The 24,747-nt window shown below is 37.2% G+C and overlaps 1 protein-coding gene across 3 annotated transcripts in view; it reads right to left on the bottom strand.

Moving 5' to 3' along the window:
- Positions 1 to 225: 225 nt before the first annotated feature.
- The window catches only part of LOC107667758 (insulin-like growth factor 2 mRNA-binding protein 1), a 35,738-nt gene continuing 11,216 nt past the window's right edge, over positions 226 to 24,747 (bottom strand). For all 3 annotated transcript variants that reach the window (XM_016459477.1, XM_016459478.1, XM_016459479.1), the window contains 13 exons: positions 11,148 to 11,196; positions 9,739 to 9,790; positions 9,496 to 9,559; positions 8,584 to 8,874; positions 8,267 to 8,401; positions 7,364 to 7,486; positions 7,128 to 7,263; positions 6,874 to 6,996; positions 6,573 to 6,689; positions 4,939 to 5,013; positions 3,918 to 4,049; positions 1,995 to 2,108; positions 226 to 1,831 (listed from right to left, as the gene is read on the bottom strand). In XM_016459477.1, the coding sequence (XP_016314963.1) occupies positions 1,685 to 1,831; positions 1,995 to 2,108; positions 3,918 to 4,049; positions 4,939 to 5,013; positions 6,573 to 6,689; positions 6,874 to 6,996; positions 7,128 to 7,263; positions 7,364 to 7,486; positions 8,267 to 8,401; positions 8,584 to 8,874; positions 9,496 to 9,559; positions 9,739 to 9,790; positions 11,148 to 11,196 (1,558 nt within the window). In that variant the 3' untranslated portion in view covers positions 226 to 1,684. The remainder of the gene's footprint in view (positions 1,832 to 1,994; positions 2,109 to 3,917; positions 4,050 to 4,938; positions 5,014 to 6,572; positions 6,690 to 6,873; positions 6,997 to 7,127; positions 7,264 to 7,363; positions 7,487 to 8,266; positions 8,402 to 8,583; positions 8,875 to 9,495; positions 9,560 to 9,738; positions 9,791 to 11,147; positions 11,197 to 24,747) is intronic.

Here is a 24,747-nt window from a genome sequence, read left to right on the forward strand (position 1 = left end):
AAAAAAAAAAAAAAAAAAAAAAAAAAATTACACTCACGCATACAGTCATACCAAAAAGAAAAAGTAAAAAAAAAAAAAAAGTAAAATATTTCTTCCTTAAAAAAATAAAATATTCAAGACTATCAGCTTTTATATAAAAACACCAGCAAGCAAGCAAAAAAAAGAAAAAGAAACAAGAAATTAGGAATACTGAGGTAACAATACCCTGAGGTAGTTTTTTTTTTCTTCTTAATTTCATTTTATCTAATCTGTTCTAGGATCAGTGAGAAAGGCCAGGACTCTGGCAACCTCAACGGCAAATGTCGAACAAAGTGGGGGAGAGAGAGCACAGAAACCATTTTGCGGTCACCTGTTCTTGACCTTTGACCTAAAGGCAGACTTGTACCCAAACCTGGCATTCCAGCCGACTGTCCTCACTTGATTCTGTCTCTGCATATTTTTACAGCATATTTATTCTCAGGAAAAACACAGAACAATGTGTCTGAAGGCCAGGTTTTAAGATTGCTTTTTTTTTTTTAATGTGAATATGTCAATCACACATTCCTAAAAGAGAAAACGTTTTAAAAAAGATGCTCTAGGTCTCGTTTTCTGAAATTGCGGTACGTTCATTTTCATTCTCTGCCTGCTCCAATGCAATGAGGGGCCAGGTTAACTCACATATCATATATATATAATATATATAAAATATGCCGTTTGGGTGTGAGCGGCGCTACAGCGATCATCGCCGGCGTGGTTTAGGATGGAATTGATGGGTTTCCGCACATCAAAGCTGAGCCACTGCAATACAACTGCAGAGGTCACCTTTAGCCCACACGCTTACTGAACTCTCGCCGCACGTCCCGCCGGCCAAACGGCACGCAGCCATAAAAGGGAAGCCACGGAAAAACACTGCAACCCTCTTAAGCCAGGTACTCGATTGTCGATGGTTAAACGTGCAGCATCTCAACACAAAGTCATGAAGATTATATTTACAACCTCATTTTTTTTTTTTTTTCATCTCGTGACCCCCACAGTTTAGCGTGGGGGACTTCAAGAGCAGTGTTAACAACTTTGGCCCCTCCCCTCGTCTCTTGATAGGTAGGGAGAAGTCACTTGATTAGTGACCCCGCCCTCCAAAAATTGTGATGGATTCTCTGCTCTCTCTTTCCCATCTCTACCTCACTGCATTTCATTAATAATACCTCTGAATAAACATTTCTATACATATATCTCTATCTTAAAAAAAAAAAACAGTTAAAATGTTGAAGTGACTGCTGATGGCTGAGGGTCCCATGTAGCTCGAATCCTTTAGGAATACACACTTTTGAGGGACTTTCACTACACCCTATTCCCAATAAGCAGCTATGTAAAAAAAGCTCTCACCAGAGGGCGCTCCGTTTTGACAGACCTCCTCGCCATCCTCAGTCACTCCACCTGGCCTAGCATCTGGTCTCTGTTTTCTAGTTATCTCTCTTTAAAAAAAAAAAGAAAAAAAAAACTTTTTTTTTTTCCTTGTTCATTTTCACTAAACTTGCTTCCTCGCCCTCTCACAGGCATTTTTGTTGTCTTTTTTAATACCCTCTCATTTTGCTGCTTATTTCTCCCTGTCTACCGCTAGGTCTGTGTGTCACTCTCTCTCTCAGTCAGTCCGCTCATTTGTCCTCCCATTTGTCTGTCCGTCTGACTGGGTCCCGGCCCCGGCCTCTCACTTCCTCCTGGGTTCTTGTGCCAGTCCCTGAGGGGTCCCCGGCTCAGACACGGCCTGCGGATGGGGCCCCTGCGAACCTCCTGTACCTCCTTTCTGCTGCTGCTTGACTTGTGTCAAAATTTCCCTGATCTTCCTCTGTGCCAGCTAGAGAGGAGGCAAAAAAAATTGTCTAAAATAAGCATTGTTTGCTCTGCCAGTTTATTGTAATGTTTTAGCCAAATGAAATGTCAACCAAACTCTTTAGGTGTCCACTCCTAACTAAGCGAAGGACATTTGTGCAGGGAATACAGAAAGATAAGCAACAGACCTGACTTGCGTAAAAGTGGCCGATGATTTTGACGATGACCTGGTCGTGTTCATCAGGGGTTTGCTCTCGGGGAACCACTACTTCAGCAGCGGTGAGGTTCTGCAGTTCATTCACCTATGATGGGTCGTTTAAGCACACATCAATTAAATCAACACATCAACATCGACTTGATTAGCACATTCCATTAATTTGTTTTATTAATGAAGTTATCATATATATATATATATATATATATATATACATACACACACACACAAAATATATATATATAATATATATATAGTGACAGTGAAGACATTTATAATGTTAAAAAACAACTTTCCTATTCCATTCTAAGAGTCTTTTATCAAATGTACAGGACTTCTAATTTTACAAATCTTCTACAAACTTTTGAACAATAATAGTACAGTAGTAGATAATTAGATCAAATAAAATACGTTTTTAATATTTTATTTTGACGGTTATTTTACGTCAAGTAACAATTTTTTTATGGTTTTAGTTTAGTAATCATCCATAAAAACATTTTAACAGATGACTAGAAAAGATAACTTAACACTTATAGAGCTTGTTAAATAAAGTGGACTATTTGCTGCTTCCAATATTAGGGAAAAACAAATAACATAATAAAATGTGCATGAATATATCAATTGGACTGACATAGTATATCAAATAAATAAAAATAATTTAAAGCCATTAAAAAATAATTATGGCTGATACCCATACTGTCACTGATATATTGTGCACACCTAGTAAGTAACTGTCTCTGTAATAATCTCTTCAACATTTGAACATGAAGTAACTTCAAAAACACTCTTCCTCTAAGTCATCGAACATTTTTCAGCCATATGTTAATGATGTACGACTTACGGTTTTCCCGCCTTTTCCGATGACCCTTCCTGCTGCTGCAGCTGCTACTTTGATGTGTGTCTCCAACTTCACTTCCTCTTTGGGGCCAAAGAAGTTCTCCTCCTTCAGCTTACCGTATATTCTGCCTTGAGCCTAAAGCACACAGGGCTTCTTAAATGACTTGGGTCTTCCTGACAGCACATTCCGCTCAAATATGTTCTGAAATTAGTTCGCAAAACAACCGCAGTAAAGATGGTTTGCGGTTTGATATTCAGATTTCTTTTGGCTATAAATACGCAGCGCAAATAATACCGAATATCGTTCTCCATGATTTGTGAATTCAGTTGATGCTGTCTTTCGGGCCGAAATCAGGGTTTTTTTTCGTAGCGACTAAATTTTATAATGCCTATAGCTCCAAAAGTTGGACACTTAGAGGAATGAAACTATATACACACACACACACACAAAATATATATATATAATATATATATAGTGACAGTGAAGACATTTATAATGTTAAAAAACAACTTTCCTATTCCATTCTAAGAGTCTTTTATCAAATGTACAGGACTTCTAATTTTACAAATCTTCTACAAACTTTTGAACAATAATAGTACAGTAGTAGATAATTAGATCAAATAAAATACGTTTTTAATATTTTATTTTGACGGTTATTTTACGTCAAGTAACAATTTTTTTATGGTTTTAGTTTAGTAATCATCCATAAAAACATTTTAACAGATGACTAGAAAAGATAACTTAACACTTATAGAGCTTGTTAAATAAAGTGGACTATTTGCTGCTTCCAATATTAGGGAAAAACAAATAACATAATAAAATGTGCATGAATATATCAATTGGACTGACATAGTATATCAAATAAATAAAAATAATTTAAAGCCATTAAAAAATAATTATGGCTGATACCCATACTGTCACTGATATATTGTGCACACCTAGTAAGTAACTGTCTCTGTAATAATCTCTTCAACATTTGAACATGAAGTAACTTCAAAAACACTCTTCCTCTAAGTCATCGAACATTTTTCAGCCATATGTTAATGATGTACGACTTACGGTTTTCCCGCCTTTTCCGATGACCCTTCCTGCTGCTGCAGCTGCTACTTTGATGTGTGTCTCCAACTTCACTTCCTCTTTGGGGCCAAAGAAGTTCTCCTCCTTCAGCTTACCGTATATTCTGCCTTGAGCCTAAAGCACACAGGGCTTCTTAAATGACTTGGGTCTTCCTGACAGCACATTCCGCTCAAATATGTTCTGAAATTAGTTCGCAAAACAACCGCAGTAAAGATGGTTTGCGGTTTGATATTCAGATTTCTTTTGGCTATAAATACGCAGCGCAAATAATACCGAATATCGTTCTCCATGATTTGTGAATTCAGTTGATGCTGTCTTTCGGGCCGAAATCAGGGTTTTTTTTCGTAGCGACTAAATTTTATAATGCCTATAGCTCCAAAAGTTGGACACTTAGAGGAATGAAACCGGTGTCATCTTCACCAGCTTGATCTGTGAATCTTTGCTCTGCCCAATTTGCTCTCAATTTTTCACAGATCAGAATGGTGATGTTACTGACTGAACCGTTATCTGACCTAGGGCTGGACAATAATTCAATATCAATATGTATCGCGATATTATTTTTTTCAATAACGGTGATATGATTTTTAAACACATTTCCGATATTTCGATATACATTACCAGTTTCCCATACATATAGACGTTAAACATGAAGAACGCCTTTCTTTCACATTCCTTACTAGCGGACTTACTAAGGGGTTTACGGACAAAAGCTTTGCTGTGAAAAAATTCACAGATCAAGCTGGTGAAGATGACACCGGTTTCATTCCTCTAAGTGTCCAACTTTTGGAGCTATAGGCATTATAAAATTAAGAGTCACTACAAAAAAAAACCCTGATTTCGGCCCGAAGGACAGCATCACCTGAATTCACAAATCATGGAGAACGATATTCTGTATTATTTGCATGTCTATGACAGCGCGCTGCGTATTTATAGCCAAAAGAAATCTGAATATCAAACCGCAAACTATCTTTACTGCGGTCGCAAACCATGCATTCAAGCAAACCTTGAACTGGGCCTCAGGTGGTCCTGTAACAATGACCATTCGCATTTTTGAGTCTGGAGCCTCTGCTGGTGCAATCTGAGGAAAAATGCATTAGAGAGTTGAAGTCATCTTGACACAACTATGAACTTCAGAAAAAGAGAACATGAACTTCAATATTTTACTAGGGTTGGGTACCGAAACCAGGTACCAATATGGCAACGGTACCTATGTAACTGGTATGTACTAGAACCGAATCAGAATCAAATTCGGAATCTCAATTCGGTGCCATGCCTGAGCGATCGATTGAAATATTTGTCCTCTGGTTCTCCGAAACCGACGTAAGAAGCATCATCACTGGCACCGCACGTGAAAAATAATTTCCCGACTGAGAATATTGTGTATAATTTTGGTGCATCAGGGAGCTGCTCTCAGGATGCGGTGTATTTAAATATTATTGAATGAGCGTTTGCGCGGTTTACTTTCACTTTCGATTTCGCGTTCACACGCACTCTGTGTAAAGGGAGCAAGCACATCTTACAAGATCAGATATTTGTCAATGAGCTCAGAATCTGTTGAGCAGCAAATACTCCAGCATGGTCTTGTCAGTCATCTCTCCTTATTCTCCACCTGTGATCAGTCAAATCTGACTCCTGCAGCTCTTGTTGGATGCAGCGTTGCCAAGTCCGCGTTTTTTTCCACAGAATTGGGCTACTTTTAAACTGTTGCCATGGGTTGCAGGTTTGAAATATTGCATAAATTACATTTGACTGAAATGCTTGTATTGAAACATTTTGCATTCTACCTATGATAAAACTTTCATGGTCTTCTACATTAACTGTTCCCTCCTGGTGGAATGACCTGCCCCGCTCAATCCAAGCAGCCTTAATATTTTCAAGAAACGGCTCAAAACACATCTCTTTCATCTTCATTTGACCCTCTAACTCTAGCACTCTCTATTCTAATGCTACTTCTAATTTTATCTGCTTGTTTTTTTTATTAAAAAACTTGACCCTCTAACAATTACACTCTCTCTATTCTATTTCTATTCTAATGGCCAATCCATCATTTTTTGGGGGAATTATTTTTAATTTTTTTTAATAAGTATCGGTTCAGGCACCGGAACCGTTTTAAAAGTATCGATTTGGCACCGGTATCGAAAAAAAAAAAAACGATACCCAACCCTAATATTTTACATGACATATCAACACAATATTTGATTTGAGATTACCTGTGTGATCATTTTAACAATAATACCACCCAAAGGTGAAAATTTTCCATGGTTTACTCACCTTCATGTTGTTCTAAACCTGTAAGATTTAATTTCATCCATGGAACATATAAGGAGAAATTTAACACAATCAATGATTTCTGAAGGATCATGTGACACTGAAGACTGGAGTAATGAAGCTGAAAATTCAGCTTTGCATTACAAATAAATTAAAATTTTTCGAATTTTTCGAAGAATAAAAGAAAAGAAAAGAAATATTTGTTCACAAATCGAAAACATTGCAACAGGTTTGGAAAGACTTGAAGATAAGGAAATAATAAAAGAATTTTCATTTTTGGGTGAACTATCCCTTTTAAAAGTAAATACTATTTTTTGAAAGCATAGGAAACCAAAAAGATTACCCACAATGCATTTTTATGAAGATTACCTTAATAGAAGCTCCCGCAAAACGGCTTAGCTGCTTGATATGCTGTCCTTTCTTGCCAATAAGGGCTCCTACAGCTTGAGCTGGGATGTACACGTGGACGGTCTCCTGTTCAGAGGCCTGGGTTAGGGACAAAAAAATGAATAACTGCTTAGACCGTCACACCACAACATATGGTGAACGCCACAAAAGAGAATTGCGTTAACTGACCATAATAAGGTAATGATGCCACAGAGGCCTAGTTTATGTGACATCAATATCTATGATTTTTTCAAATAATGAATAGTGACAAAATTGGTTGTACCCCAATAGGGCCATAGGGGGAACCAGGCACAGAGTTTCCGAGGGCAGGAGGCGGCATGGCAGAGGATGGCGGGAAGAGGCCGATTGCTCCCAGGTTTAGTCCAGGGATCAGGTGGGTCTGTTGCTGGATGAAGGTGGAATAGATTTTCAGATTAGGATTAAAATTCATGTTTATTGGCCAAATAAGCTACACTTACAATAAAGTCTTCTCTATTTTTGTGTTCCTACACATTTTTCTCTCTTATACAAACTCACATTCATGGCAGCGATGTCATTGTCATATGCCTCCCGCACTTTCTTCATGATTTCCTGTTCTGCCAGGCAGCATGCTTCGATCGAGCCCTTCACCGTAATTGTCCTCTCTGGGTTATAAAGGGTCAGATCCTGCAGTCTGCGTGAAGAGACATTCAGAAAAAAAATCATGTTAAGAACACTCAGTAGAAAATTAGGCCACTGGTTTAGTTTTGTGTTTGTGTCCTTTCTTTGCTTACGGTGAAATTGTGATCTTGGTATCAGTGTCTTGCTCCACTTTCTTCAGGTTGCGTCCCTCTTTGCCAATCAAACGGCCAACAAAGTTGTTGTGAGCAAGAACCTTCAGAGGCACCTCATCAGCACTACCAGAAATGAACAGTATCTGTTAATACTGATCTGAGAACAGACATGACCCAACAATGACCTTTCAATGAACTGTAGGTTCAGAAACAAAATCGAAAGTTTGGGGTCAGAAGGATTATTGTTTAAAAACAGTGACATACTGACTGTTAAAACTGACTGTTTTCTATTGTCCTCTTGCATCATCAGCACACGTTTTTCCTGTTTAACACTGTAAAGCTGCTTCGACGCAATCTGTATTGTATAAAGCGCTATATAAATAAAGGTGACTTGACATTGTGAAATAATATTACAAATAAAAATATCTGTTTTCTACTTTAATATATTTTAAAATGTACTTTATTCCTGTGATGTCAACGCTGAATTTTCAGCATCATTACTCCAGTCTTCAGTGTCACATGATCCTTCAGAAATCATTCTAATATACTGATTTGCTGCTCAAGAAACATTTCTTATTACTATCAATGCTGAAAACAGCTGTGATGCTTAATATTTTTGTGGAAATTGGATTTGTTTTAAACAAATATAAAGTTCAAAAGAAGAGCACTCATTTGAAATATAAAACTTTTGTAACAATGTAAAAAGGCTTTTTGATTATTAATGAATAAAAGTAATAAATACATTTTTTATAAAAAAACGTACTGACCCCAAACTTATGAATAGTATTGTAAATATGCATTTATATACAGTGGACATTATTACTTTATTACTTATATATTTTAAAGAAAAAACTAATGGTGTAAGGGATGACTGTTCTTGTTGCGATTGTCCTTGACACTCACGTTTTGGTGTCCTTGGCCTCCTGGATCATGATGTCCAAGATCATGCGGCAGGCAGCTGAACAGCCCTCTGGGGTAGAATGGATACTTATGGGCTTTTCAGCGGCACCTGCATTCTCTTTACGATGCACATCGATCCTGAGAGATGAGAGGGCAGTATCGTAAAGGTTATGCAATGAACAGTGTAAAATATAAAAAGGCACAAGAAAAAAAAATCATACAGGTTTGATGTGACATGAGGGTGAACTATTCTATTCTAACTATTTTAAATTAAATTAGTTTCTTTTCAATTCCTCCATTTCAATCACTCAATCACTCACTTGCTCTGAGTTTGCTTGGTGATGTTACGGATGGTGGCGCCCTCCTTGCCGATAATGGCACCCACGTATTGCGTGGGCACCAGCAGCCTGAGAGGGACGTCGGGATGGTGATGTTTGTTGGGGATTCGAGAACCAGGCGACGTCTGGCGGGAGTTTCCTCGCGGACCATATCCGGGACGACGGCCGTTGTCTGGGCCTCGTTGAGAGTCGACATCAGAGTTTTCGTCGGGGATGTATGAAACACGCAGGGCGTTGTTCTCAAACTGGTAACCGTTGAGCTTCTGGATTGCCCTTTTTAGACAAAAACCATGAATGATATGCATGAATAAGGGTTTATGACAGTATCTTGGGAGAAAATGTCACTGTGGTGTGGATGAATGCTGACTGCTGTACAAAGTGTACTAAATGGTTATTAAATAACATTACAAATTAATCCGATGAAGAATCCAGACTCACAGATCTCATTTTTAGCCAACCTGAATAAAGCTTGCAAAGCAGCTGAGTCACCAGTAGGTGTCAGCCGCAAACAAGGAAAAACCATAATGAGAGCACACATGCTTTGTGGTGACTGTTTAATTTGATTATGATATTACAGAAAGACAAGCGATTTTAAAGCTGAAATATGTCATTCTTATGTTAAAATACTTTATTTTATCGCATCTTAATATGCACAGACAGCCTTTTGTAGTTTTTTTTTTTTAACTAAAAATTGTATACACAGTGGTTACACCATTAAAAACATTGAGAATAAAGACCAACCCAGCACAGCGGCATGTGTGAGTTAGAGGAGAGGATCTGTTTGACCGAACAACGGAAGCCAATGGAAATCTATTTGGCAAAAGTCAGTATTTTTGCAATTCCATTTGGACACTTCAGCTTTTAAATGAAGGTTTCAGGGGAATGTTCACTCACTGTCTAGCCTGCTCCCGTGTCTCATATGTGACGTTCACAACTGCAGTCTCACTGTCTGTATTCACTAGGGAAAAAATAAGAACAGAGAAAGAGAGTGTAAATAACTATAATTTTTGAATCTCTATTAATGCTGTAAAAGCACTTGCATTTCCAGGTATTCAGTATGATTTTTTTAAATATATTTTAGACATAAGTAATACAAATTATTGTATTATTCCATTAGTATTACTCAAAACTATTTACCTTGTTCACAGTTCTCAACAGTTCCATACTGGGCAAGCAGACCATCAAGAACCTACAATGGATAAAAGAGAATGAAATTAATTTACTTAAAATTGTAGCAACCAACAATGCACCTGCTGACTGAATCGGTTTCACACAAGAGTTATAGTATTAAAGGTCATGAGCGTATAGTTCATTTAATGAAGTTACCCAGGTTGCTCTCTTCAAAAATGACAAGTTTAAACAATTTTTTTTTTAATTAATTTTATTCTGTATTACAGAAATATCCTAACTCAGAATCCTGTCTTATCTGTTTAGTAACCATGCTAATTTCACTTAGGAATTCTGAACTTTCAAATCTCATGTCAAGAATTAAGATAGGAAGTTTCTGCAATGTTAAAAAAAATGTCACAAACTCAGATTAAAACTTGTCCCAAACCAGGTGTGTATTTTGTGTATGATAGTAGGCTTAATTTCTCCATACAAAACTTAACATCTGTCAAACTGAACTACATTAAAACCTGGTTGGCATCAGACTGGTTTTTGCCACCAAGGGGTCGCCTCCTAGTGGTTGACGCTGGCGCAAGTGGCTGGCAGAAGTGGGGCCTGCTGGAGAAGTGCCAAGAGAGACCCCGCCCCGCAAGAACAACAGTCAGCCAGTACAACAACCGTCGGAGAAAACACGCACTGTGCCACGCCCGCACACACACACACACACACACACACACACACACACACACACACAGACGCTGTATGGTGTACATCAGCACAGGGCACTGCCCTTGCCAGAACATGTAGGGAAAGCTCAAACTTTGTTATTCTGAGTCAGATTAAACAGACGCATTGCTGAAAAATATTAAAAATAAAAATAAAAATATATATTTTACTTTTTTTTTTTTAGGTTTCTTTTTTGGAAGAGGTTGAAAAATATTTTACATTTTAAAATAGCCTTTTAATTAATACTTAATTAGTTTTTAATTAATAAATACTGATTTTCAAAAGTAATTTTGTTGATGTTAAAATACTTATATAAATATTTAAAGAGATCTATTATATGTAGCTTAATTTTCTAGAAGAAGAGCAAAACTGTAGTACCTTAGTGGCACTATTAAAACATGTATTTTTGTTTTTCGTTGGGATTATCTGTTTGTCCAACCAATGTAACATTTTTGCAATTTCCCTTTGGTGACTCATAAACATTTACATCCGGGATGTTTTCTACGTCATACTTAAAATAATGTCTATGAATGGAGAAGAATCATCAAGTACACAATAATTTATTCTAGGATTATGCTTTAATCTGTCTGAAAAAAAAAAAAAACGTCCTTAAGAGCAACCCTGGCACTTTGGCAGAATTCTTGGGTGATGAGCATCGTGTTGATTGAGAAAAACTGAAGTTTGAAGTTCGAAGAAGTCACACCCAGACTCACCTCCCACTGTAGGTGTGGCGGAATGTTTCTGATCTGGAGTTTTCTGGTCCTGTAGAGCGAGAAAGAAAAAAGAAAAATTAGGTTTAGAGAAGGCTTCCTCACCAACTTTGCATCATGAAACAAGAGCAGTCAATATGTCCAATACAAAACTAATGAGAGTAGCGGTTACAGCCGCAGACATCTTCAACAAAACCTGCTCTCAAGTTTACACCCACAATCACATAAAACCTAATTATACTAATGACACCTAACATCATCCAAATGCTGATTTACACTGACAGCTAGCGTTCAGAAAGGTCCTGGTCTTGTCTAAATCTAAATGATGTGGAAAGAGATGCATGGAAAGGTGAAAGTCAAAGTCAGAACAGGGATAAATCCACCTGAATGGTAACTTCCATCATAAATGATACTTAATTTTAGCTCTGATATGAAAATGTTCATCCTTTCACATGCCATAAGAATGAACAGATATAAATTAAGTTCTTGAGGAAAATTTTAACACTGTAATTATGAGCTGAAAAAAAAACTACTTTTGTCTACTGATCAACAGCTTATGGACAGCATGCAAACATATTTTAAAGTCTAGTTTAAAACATGTCAAGTTTTTATTAATGTAATATTTGCATTCATCTTGTTTTCATATGAATTTGAAAAAAAACTTTAATGCAATTTTCAAGAAAAGTTTCAGTTTGGTGTAAAAAAAATAACATGTTTTCCATAACCTTGAATGTGAGTGTAAAACAGGAATCTCAGCACACACTGAAACATCTTAATCATCATTTCCAAAATGTTTTGCAAGTCGTTTTTTTCCCCCCAATGTAAATGTTTATTTCCTTTTTTTTTTTTTGGAGAGTTGCACCACATACCTTGTAACAAAAAACAATTATTAAACTAAACTAAAAACTACAAAAATATTACTAAAAAATAAATTAGGTGAACTGTAATTGAGAAATTAAAATGTGCTCATGACAAAAGAATGGTATTCAAGTCATTGCATTTAACACATTCATGATTTATTTTTAATGACACTTAAAAAACCTGATAAAATATATATCTTGAATGCGATGCAAGTCACTCAAGATAAAAGCATAAATGTAAATACATATAAATGCAAACATAAACAGTAGATCTGGATCAGTCCAGAACTTTGACATGGTGTAACACTACGTGGATAAACCTTAACAAGAATGTGTTGATTGTAGAATATAATTCTAATATGACATGATTTATGTTCATAAATTAACACCATGTATTATTTCAAAATCGAAGACAGGACCTGTGAGGTTAGACAAAACATCTCAAAATGATCTAGAAGAAGGTATTATTTAAAGGTAGATTAAACACTATATTATCACTATTATTATTATTATTACATATTAAACAAGATGCCTGGGCGCTCATGGAAGCGAGGCGGGAGAGAGAGAGAGAAGAGACTGAATGGGCATATTGAAACTAGACACTGATGTAGTTTAATGCCAGCTGCCCCGGAAGCATCCAAACTCATCGCCCGAGAAAGAGAGAGGGAGAAAAACAAAGAAATGCAAGTAACTACAGCAATGTCCAAGCAATGCAAGGCTTGGAAAAAAAAAAGAAGGAAAATGAGTGAATCAACTATAAAGTCCAATAGAGAACTGCAGCATGGCATTGCTCCATCACCATAACAATGACACAATTATAAGGAGACCTGATAACCTACACAAAGCTGTAGCACTCTGGAACCTCTAGAGGGCGTAGCAGCAAACGTCGAAGCAATGCATGTGTTTAGGATCAAGGAGGAAAATGGGTGCCAAAGGTCATGTGGGTGGGGCAACCCTTTTCTGGCAACTGAGCGCAGAAACCCTAAAGAACTCTGAACTCCAGGAGGTTGACGCCCACTGGTTGACAAGCAGAGAAAATGGCGCTGTTTGCCCGCTTTCAACTTCCCTTCATGCAAATGGCGGGCAAAACAGCCAATCAGGGAACAAAGAATCCTGCAAGGGTGTTTCACACCACAGAGACCAGCAATGCGAGCATGTCTAGGCCAAATGAAACCAACTGAAATCATGCATTGTCCAATCTTGAAAATGGCCGTGCAGATTTGGAGGCCTTTAAGCACTTATGTACTTTCTTTTTCATTGGCTTCCAAGATCAGGAGAAATGCAACACGACTTCATGTGTGTTTTAAGTAAATTAAGACCAGGAAAGCACCAAAAGTTACTTCAAATGTTAACAAAAGGCAAAGGCCACACAAACACGATGGGTGAGACCACCAATCTGTTCGATCAATCACCTCGTTCCCAAACCCATCCCCCAACCTGACGCTTCCACATCCCACCCACATTCACCCGCAACAGAGTTTATCAGCCCCACCCCCACTGATAAAAAACAACCCTTCTTGTTTGCCACCTTTGAACCCATTTAAACCCATTGTGTCACGTCCCACCAAGTCTCTTACCACTTTGATTGGTCAACAACGGCGTGGAAATGAAAGATTCAGATGAAAGAGGTGAGGAGGACTGACTCCGTTTTTTTGGTCTCATTTTTCATTGTTTAGAGATGAAAACAGGCTTAAACTTTGCGTTACTCAATTTACCTGTTGTGCAGCAGGCCTTAAATCCAGCCATGTAGCAGTGGATGATGGGACACCAACCACAGAACCAAATCTGTTAACATGCTCACATTCTCCAGAAAGAGTTGCATGGGATTTCTCTGTATTTTATGGCGTGGCAAATAAAATCTATGTTTAGATTTGGCTTTAGTTAAAATGGGAATCTCAACACACGCTGAAACATAGCAAGTTCAATCACACAGCACTAAAAGACAATAAAAATGCTCATAAAAAGACCAAATAACAAGAACAGAAAAAAAAGAGATTCACCCCTTACAAGGGTCAAAGGTGAGGACTCTATAGGCCAGCGAATAGCATTAGGGGGAGGGTGTATGTATGTTAGGGTGAGGGTTGGTATTAGGGTTGTGACGGTGAGGAAATTTTCCCACCGGTTAATCGACGTGTGACAACACCGGTAATACCGGTATCACCGTGGGGGCGGGGGCGTTCCCTCTTTTCCTCGCTTTCCTTCGCTTTTAAATAGCTTGTAAAAGCAGCGTGCGCATTTTACTTTCACTTTGAAATAGCAGCAATTCGCCGTAAAACAATTGTTCGTTTTTAGTTCGTTTTAATTTTCCCTTTTCCTCGCTTTTAAATAGCTTAAAAGCGCCGTGCGCATTTTACTTTCACTTTTGAATTAGCGGCAGTTAGGCGTCAATTGCTTGAATGCAACAACAAAATACAACGTCAAACTCACTTTAGCGTATATATAAAACATAGAAAGCTTGGAGGCACACCTTGATGTCAAATAAAATAAATAAACGACACGAAGTTTAAAGTAAAAATCAGCAAACAATGTGGAACCAATTAAATAAGAAACGAATGTTTAAAAAAAAACTTCCAAAATCACCTAAGATAAATGGCAAAAGTCAGCAGGCTTTTCAAAATCCAAAATATTGCCAAACAAGTGCTTTTGCGTTTCGTTTCTTCTGCCATCGTCTTGTCTTTCTCAACTCACTCTTGTCAGTCAGCTCTCCTCACTTGATAAATTAAATCAGACTCCTGCTGCTGTTCTGTGATGTAAACAAAACCACGTCTCTGCCATTCATATATACCGAGGCAAGCGGAACATGCAGGATTCATATTTAAACTGTCTTTTTGCGATTTAATATTCAGGTATCACTGTCAACACCGTCTATCGCGGCAAGCCTAGTTGGTATGTGGTAATGTCCTACAGGAGCTGTATGGGTCAGCGGCGCATTATTGAAGTTTACTCCTATCTTGAACTTGTGAATGTAAAAAAAAAAAAAGATATGACTATATGTCCTGAGATAAGATTTACCAAAGACTATAGCAAGAGTTTGCGATGTGCTTTTACTAAAATAATAATAATAATAGTAAATTATAATCATAAAATAATCCATAAAGCTTTTAGTAAAGAGAAACATACTAGCTTGAACATCAGCAAAACCCTGCTCTGCACACACAGCATCACATGAGCCAAAAAAAAACCTTGAAGGGAAAGAGCTATATGTCTTGACACAATTAAGCACATTCAGTTCCTCCACGCACCACGCAGACGTACTTAAACACAAACACGTTTACTTTGCTATCTAAATGAGGGCATACCATAAACTACCAATCAAACCATTGGGGTCAGTAAGAATTTTTTTGTAAATTACCGGTAGTACTTTCATTCTGCAAGGATGCATTAAATCACAGTTTCCACAAAAATAAGAAAGAGCATAAATGTTACCAACATTGATAATAATAAGAAATGTTTCTTGAGCAGCCAATTAGCATATTAGAATGGTTTCTGAAGGATCATGTACTGTAATTTTAACTGTAAAATATTGTAAAAATGCTACAGGAAAAAACCTTGTTAATAGGTTATACTACATATACAGGGAACATGAAAGGACATGTCATGTAATTGTTTACAGTAAAATACTGTTAAATGTACAGCTTTTAGAAGTAAAAAAGGCAAATCAAATTATAATTTACAGTGAAAGAATGTAAACTGATATTCCCAGAATTCCCTGTGTGACTTCACATTTGAAAGTATTTTGTTTAAATAATTTTGTTTCTTAATAGTTTTTTTTTTATCAGTTATGCACATTTGGGTTTTATGTTACAGCTTCTGATTAATGTATGTTTATTGTAAATTACAGTTTTATACTGTACATTTTAAAAAAAAATTGTTACAGAATTATTCTGGCAACCACAGCTGATTTTCTTTTTTACAGTGTGTGACACTGAAGACTTGAGTAACAAAGGAACTACATTTTAAAATATATTTAAAAAGAAAAGTTATTTTAAATTGTAATAATGTTTCACAATATTAATGTTATGCTGTATTTTTAGAAAAATAAATGCAGCACAAGAGACTTTTTTTCCAAAAACATAAACACTTTTGAATGATTATATGCAAATCAGCATTTATTTTAATATTTTTATTATATTTTAATGTATTTTAGATATTTTAATTTGTTAATATTATAGCTATGTAATGTTTAAAATATTTTATATATACACACTATAATTTCTATTGAATAAATATTATTCAATACTATGAATTAAAATGAGTTATGCTGTCTTTTTTTTTTTTTTTTAGGTAACTCTTTAACTAGTTATAGAGACAGCTATAGCCAAGTAAATCCACACACACACACACACACACACACACACACACACACAAAGCAGGTGCACCACCAGTACCTTTGCTAAATATCAGCAAGACCTCCAGCATAACCAGATGCATGATGGGCCAGTCTCAGCTGGCTTGGAGGAATCAGCAGGGCTCTTTTAATCAGATATAGACATATTCTATATCTTAAATTCACAAACATACTCTAAAACACTGGCATATCAAAAACAAACTCTCACACACATGTACATTGTCTGCTGCCTATATCCCTTACATGCTAGTTTTCTAGTTTGTCTTATATGATAAATCATAAAAATATAAGTATTAATAAAAATTAAAGCATAATAGAATTGACAGTGGTAGGGGTGTGTGATATATATCGTCTGCGATAATATCGTAATTGTTAATTTCACACGAAGAGTGCCGTTTTTCTCCAAAAATGACCATGATTACAAATGTGACATTGAATTCAATAAACAATAAGTTAATTAAGAGACTTACGTTTTAGACACCATATTGCTTGTTTTTGCTCTATTTCGCCAACAAAAATCATTCCGAATACAGCCACAGCGCTGTTTTGTGTCTCTGAGCAACATGACGGTGTTTCGTTCTTGAATGAATCAGCCGTTTAAATGATTCGGTTCAATCGCAATGACTCACTTATTAACAGTGATTTGCTGCCACCTGCTGGCGGTTTTAATTTCAAATTTCGGCTTTTTCTTTCTTTTCTTTTTTAGATTTCTTTCATGTTTTAAATCATTTCAAATATCAGTATTCAACGTTTTATGTTTAATATATCTGGAAAAGATTAATTTCTATCAGCATGAACTGACCACCACACAGAATATGAAGAATATTCAAAACATTAGGAGTCAGCTGTCTTCGGCAGTCCTTAAGGTACCAGCACAATAACACACTCCGCAAAATATCGTCTAATTATCGTTATCGATAAAATCCCAGAAAATATCAAGATATAATTTTTTGTCAATATCGCACACCCCTAGAGTGGTATCTAAAACTTCTTTAAAAGGATTATGAAAATGATCAAGCAATAAGCAAAACTGCTACTCCCATGCTCATACAAGACACACTCGCAATCTAAACATTTAAACAAACAACCCCACAGTGCAGGGAACAAATGTGTCACACACACACAGACAGACTCCTACACCATCAGCATACACAGGTGCATGCCAACGTAAGACTGTATGAAACGCGCTAAAACCCACCAAACCACTTCTGATGAGCACAGGCCTGTCAAAATAGAAGAAAAGACACAAAACTGGAAGACAAATGCATGTTGTCGAGGATAATAAACGTGCTTCCCAAAACATTGCTCTCCATTTAGTCTCAACGGATACATTGTATTAAAAAAGTGAACTGTGTCTGTTCTACAAGCTTTACCATGCAATCATCTTAAAAGCTTTAGACAATAGGAATCCTTTTCTGTCAACTGTGTATTATGTGGGATTTTTATTTATTTATTTTTTTACAGAGTAACACTTGTTGGAGAAAAGAGCCAGAGGAAATACAGGGAGCTACAATATTTTGACCAACAATTGTCAATGGATATAAAATCAAAAGGTTAATGTGATTTGTAGTTTACATTACCGTACATTTAGGTCAGTGTCTCCATTTCAAAGGGCAAGCAGTGGCATTTAATTATGGGACTTAAAACTACAGAATGTAGTGATTTAACACTAATTAACCATTCGAGGTCCACCGTGCGACAGGTCCAACAGGAAACAGAGTACACAGGAAGTCAAAAATCACCCTTTAGAAGTCACAACCCTCATCGAGCAACTTCCTGTCTTGCTTTCAGCCATTTCCACCTCAGCCAATCAGAGGTGAAGTTGATTTAAAAACGGGGGAAGGGCAGATAAACAGAAAGAGAGAGAATATGCCAGCAAGAAAAGAGCATTCACTTGTATCCTTAACCCTCCTCCATAACTTACACATTCATGCATCTCACACACATATATTCACTGCTTTACGTTTTTATTTCTAGTATGGGCTGGAGTGTAACTCTTTGCAAAGCAGCTGATTACGGATACCTGAATTACAAGACGAATCAAAGAATCAAAGTCGCCAAATGTTTTTGGAGCTACATAACGAGTGTAGGATAAGATGTAAACATAATATACAGTGCTAATCAATAAATCAACCTAATTTTCCTTATAATTTGTCCACATATTCAAGTAGCAAATATTCAACTTGTACTTGCCCATAATTCAATTGCATTTGGGCATTAGAGGGATCTGAAATTAAATTGCATCCCGGATTCTTTCTAAAACATTTAGGAGAGGCTACAAATCCTCCAAATGAAGCACGCGTAACTCATCATGCAGGTAATGGAGTCAGTTCAACCAGTGCTGCAATTTTTTCAAGAATTTATTTAAAAAATTTCTCCAAAAATAACTTTATTAAATAAAAAAGCAAAAATCAAAAGGACTTGTGAAACCTATAATTTGGGCTAAAAAGACTATTGGTTTGAACACTACTACTACGAAGTTAAAAAAAAATTTTTTTTTGCTAAACAGCCAGCTTGGTCCACATAATCACTGCGCTGATTTTTTGTATGGTAAACTTTCCTGAAAGAAAGCAAATAAATAAATAAACCACATTTTTAATGTTTTAATCCTTTTCAAAGTGTTTTTTTTTTTTTTAAATACTCTTTATATATGAATAGTTTGGTTCCAAAACGCTATAAATCCATTTTGATTAATTTGAGTAAAAATATGTTTTCTTTACCAAGAAAGTGGCAAGATGAAAACCGCATTAATAAAAACACTAACACTGACAAGCTGCGCAATATCGCGTTCATAATCGAATGTGATTCATCTAATGAATGCAATATAGCGTAGCTTCTCAGTGATCTACGGCTCTGTGTATCAAATGCCGCTCCATCTGAAAGCACGTGATGGAGATTTACTATTAATCACAGAATCGGCTTTACTGACGAGATGCGCATGACAGTCACATGCGATTTATCGTGCAACCCTTGTTCGTTGATCACAAAGTACAAGTAGATGAGGAAAACTAGGATGCCGGGTGTATTCAAAGCGCCGCCATTACTGTCTAGAGTGCGTGGAATGGTGCGCTGTGATTGGTTGAGCGGATATATCGCATTCTGCAGAGAAGGGAGACTGGCGTTTGTCGCGGTTTGGAAAAAAAGGGAGAAAACATGACCTAATAACTCGGCGAATATCGCATTTTGACTACAAATTTAAAAAATTACTTTTCAATACCGACCAGATACAATACTGATTTTGGCGGAAACTCAAATTTTTTGTTTAAATGGCGTTTATCGCATTTTGGAACCAAACTCTTCATATTCAAATACAAATGCATGATAAAGGAACATACAAAAATACATCCAAAAATATAATATTTCTTTAATATAAATCAACTAGCAAAAGGGGAAGCTGACTGTGATTACTCAGCACCGCAAAGTTTATATTTATAGCTTTGTAGAAATATTTCACTCCAAGAAGAGTTTGCTACACATAGCACCTGAAGAAAAAAAACACAGAAGTTAATTAAAATAATGTAAATTAGAGTAACATATGATTAAGTAAAATACAATAATTTAAGCAAACTGAGATGAATAAATAATGTTTCTTCAGTTACATTTTTTTTGGAAAAGCCATTCTTTCAATAAGCAACTCTTATTTTTATAATATATTATTATTGTATTAATAAATCACATTTAAAAATCCAAATCTAATCAGTCTCCCAAAAACAAACTGAAATTATGCAAAGCTAAACCACCTTTTTAACATGATGCACTGACAGTGGTAGGCAGACGAGAGACATGAAACAGAACTTCAGTCAGTAAACTGCCAGCGGAGCTTCATACAGCAAGGCCTCTGCAGCCAACACTGAAAATGGCGGGGAAGTGTGGGAGGGGAAGGGGCGGATCCTAAGTTCCACACACCTCCCTTTCCCGCTCTCTGCGTAACTACGAGTCCACGGAGGGACGTTGTAAGCGGTTTAAGGTCTAGATGGACGTGGAGGTTCCTCAAGTCAATGAAAACATCCTCGTGATGAAGTTAAGGAGCTCAACTTGGTGGCCGTGCAGAAAGCTATAGGTGCGAGGCATCACTGGAGATACCCGGGGGACTAGACGTGGTGGTTCCAGGCGCTGAATGGAACAGCAAGGGTTAAGCCATAAATCAAAGTGGTACAGAGAGAAGCAGCGATGGTGAGACAACTTCACCAGAAATAACAGATGTCCCATCCCCCACTTTTCCTGCTTTCTTCTCACTCTGTTTCTCATTCCCTCTTTCTACACTCCTCCCTGTGGAGCTTTCTGCTCTGCATTACCTGGTAGGCCTTCCCTCCCCCTCGCCGCTCCACTTTTTTTCCCCTTGCCCTATTCCTCTGAGAGGTGAAAGGTCACTCCCCAAGCTTAGCAATCATCACATGCTGATGCAACACGTAACATACCAGAAGAAGAGAGCGAGGGGGCAATATATTGCTTACTGCCGGCCCCAGCAATACAGTCGTATAACAATGAAACCAATAAAAATAAATCTCCCGCCTCTGTGCCTCTTGCCATTGAACACTGGTACTGGCCAATAGCATGGCAGTAGTGGACAAAGTCTGTATTAAACCGTCAAATCTGGGACTTGAGCCTCAGGCACTTTTGAGTCAAGTTACCGATCGTTTTTGTATTTTCATTTGAAATGTTCAAGTCCTGAATTAAATAACTGCTTAAAAAGAAAAATAATGTGCTCTGAAACATTTTTAGTCTTTAAAATCATGAAATTGTGAGCAGGAAAAAGTGCAATAACGCATTAAACTACAAATGCAACATTATAAACAGATTAATTCATAAATACACACACACGCATATAAATATATATATATATATATATATATGTGTGTGTGTGTGTGTGTGTGTGTGTGTGTGTGTGTGTGTGTGTGTGTGTGTGTGTGTGTCCAAGTAGAAATATATCTCTTGCCATTCAAGCATTCAAATGTAACAGAAGAGACAAATTGTAGCTTCTCATAGACTGCTATAGAGCAGTGACAGTAAATTTTTTATGCTACTGGCAGAAAAATCAGAGTAAATATTTCATAGTCCATGCAAAAGTGACCAGTGACTGAAAGTGTCTTTCTAAAATGGATTCGACAAACACAAAGATTTGAGGAGCAAGTTTTGTTAAAGGGGTCCTATTATGCTTTTTCACTTTTTTAATTTTAGTCAGTTGGTGCACGACCGTCTGAAATGCTGTTTTTTCACCTCTGTGCCCAAACGTCTTTCTTTGGGCTTCCGAAAGCGGATGATGTCAGGAAACAGTGGTTGCAATTTATTTTTTAACTCTGTTCCTGAGCATTATAACCCCAATTTGCTATTGTGTGCTGCGCATTTTACTGAGGACAGCTTCCACAACATGAGGGAGTACAGTGCCGGATTCGCCCAAAAGATTTTGCTGAAAGACGGAGCAAGGGGCGGGGCAGTACTGAAACACCGTCTAAGCTGTTCGCCAATCACAACGCACTGGGACAGCTAACCAATCATAACACATTTTGTTTTTCGGAAGGCGGACCTTCATCAAAGCCGGAACTAATCGAGCCGTTTGTGCCAGGCTGGGGAGAAAGGTATTTTAATAATGTAAATTATGTGAAAAATAATGCGTTTTTCGAACCACCAAGCATGAGAGCATGTTCTAGTACACCCCCAAAACAAAATCAAGACTTTGTAAAAGAGCATAATAGGACCCCTTTAAGGGCAAATCTTCTAAACAGCTGCAAGGATGTAAGCCAGATGTTTTGCAATTAGATATATTCAAATAAATCAAAATTATACGAATATTATTGAACCAATAAACTCCAAAAGAAGGATGAAGCGAGAAAGACAACAATAAGGAACTGCTTTCATTACAAGCTACATCACAAAATGATGTCATTCTCCACATAAAGTAACAACACACACTGATTTGAGAGAGAGAGAGAGATTGATGAACAGATAAACAGTATTATACTTTTGTAAAGTTTAGTCTGAAGCTTAGGCTTCTCAAATGAAATCAAACAAAAGATTCACAGCTTATGTGGCATGTTTTACAAAGTTACATATATTTACATATATATTTTTTTTTGCCTGCATGGTGCCTATTGGAGTAGTGTTGTCACGGTACCAACATTTCAGTATTCGGTACCGATACCAGTGAAAATCCACGGTTCTCGGTACCAATTTCGGTACCAAAGCAAAACACAAGGAGTATTATGATTTTTGCCTAAATTCTGTTCTATCACAAAGCAGCATAGAATTGCAATAAAAAGTGTTTAATTAGGAAAGAATGTCCTCATTGTCATAAGCAAAAAGCATTTGAATGCTAGTTGAAAACAATTAAAATCTGCTAAAAATACATAAATTACAAGACCAACAATTCATCTTCACATTCTCTTTCTACAAATGATCTTGATATACCAAACTCTTTAGCAATGATTTTAAATCTCTACAATCCAAATTTAGAATCATTAGGCAAATAAATCACTGAAAGCAATTCCAAATTATTTGAAAATGTTTTTGGAGTTTAGAACTAAAATGATCTTCGACTTGCATGGGCTCAACAGCATGGGGAAACCACTCTGCTTTTGGCTGCAAATTTTTAAGCATGTCAAAGTGTGCAGGGAGCGACATGCTCAGCTGAGGAATGCAAACGGCCTCCGAAATGGCAGCCGGTGGGGGTGAAGCGAAGAGAACCTGAGGTCCTTTCCTGCACATTATCATGTGAAACACCCCTCCCTCTCATCCGTCATCGTCTCTTTCTCTCTTGGCCATTTGACTGAGACAGAGAGCCATGGGGAATGGAGAGAGAGAGAGAGAGAGAGAGAGAGAGAGAAAGATTTCATGTTATCGACAAAGAGTTTTGTCTGCAAGTAGTTCTCAACCTTGCATCTCAACCTTTGACCCCAATGTGGATGTGGAACGCTTTGGCCTGGACTTTAAAAAGAGCCTAGGGTAGGGCAGGGGACTGGGGTTACTAGCAACCAACTGAACTTTTCAAAGAGGCTGCAGATTATGTTGAGGTATGGCGGCTCTGTTAAAAAGGGGGAAGGGATTGCAGGACATAAAACAGCAAATATTAAAATCTGTATTAAATTTGTGGTGAGCTGCAAAAAACAACTCAAAATACTCAACAACAAAAAAAATCACTCTCAGCTGAACAGGCCGCCAGGCTTGTTGAAAAAGGGGCATTGTCTGAATCATAATTCATCAACAATAACAGAAGGAATTGTCTAAATGTTTTATTAGTAGCGCACGCTAACATAATTGTAGCAACTAATCTCTTCTCGGCTTGTACGATATTTACGCAAACAGTGCGCAGCCCATCTAGTCTATTCGGAGAAAAGCAGCTCAAGCACGAGCGTGTTTGCGTCTTTCTAAAAATTCCATATGTATAGGCATTCCCCCCGCAGGTGGGGTTGGTTTGGTGGGTGGTATGTGAGAAACAACTGTAGAGAGTAACAACTTAAGGATCCATTTAGTTTGCAAAGGCGATATGCCCTTAGTTTGGGTAAAAGTTCATGCTTCGCTCTCCTGTGCCCTACTCAGCGTGGAGAAGATGGAAGCGCTCGTGCGCCTCCATTTTGTGACTCGGGAGCAGAACACAAGCATGACTTACTATAGAGTGAACAGACATAAAGTGAGCTCAATATGCCCAAATACATTTGCATTGTGATTCATTCACACACACACAAAGTTGTTTTACAAAGAACACGTACTCGATTTAAGAATGACGTTAACTAACGAGGCGCAATCTGACAAGCATCGTAACAGGCTGTAATAAATGAGGACTTCTGCACGCCAATCAAGTTTCTAAGCTAATTATAAATTACCCTGACATTACAGTGTTGAATAACATTTGATGAGTTTTTAATAAATCTGTGTAAAATGATTCCGCCCTCTCCCCGCCGTCTCCTATGCTCGCCATTTCATGAAAGCCAAGTGTACAGTAAGAAATGAAATGGCAGGTTGCATTTCAAAACACACTTGGTTCAGCTTCAAAAGTCACGAATCACCTTTGGGCTGCTTTTGGATAATACACAAGCTCACGATTTAATCAGATAAGCACACGTGTTAATTGTTTTTTTGTTTTTTTTTAGTTTCTGTCTCGCGCGGTTTCATTTAGTGGCAGAAAAAAACTTAAGTTTTAGTCTATATTTCAATTGCTCATATTTAGTTTACATTTTTAAAGTAGCCTACTAAAAATCTCAAATAAAAATTGTTCATATATATATAGCCCTCTCATAATTCTTAATGTTTTACATAGCCTATGACGAATAAGAGTTTACAAAGACAAGACTATCAAAGTTAAACTGCTTTATTTTAGTTGATATCACGTATTTTGCATGAGAAGCGCGTTAAAAAAAGGAAAAGATCATACGCAATTTAACAGTTAGCTTTACCAGAGGGC

This window comes from Sinocyclocheilus anshuiensis, unplaced genomic scaffold, assembly GCF_001515605.1.
Source record: "Sinocyclocheilus anshuiensis isolate Anshui unplaced genomic scaffold, SAMN03320099.WGS_v1.1 scaffold1563, whole genome shotgun sequence".
NCBI classification, from domain to species: Eukaryota; Metazoa; Chordata; class Actinopteri; order Cypriniformes; family Cyprinidae; genus Sinocyclocheilus; species Sinocyclocheilus anshuiensis.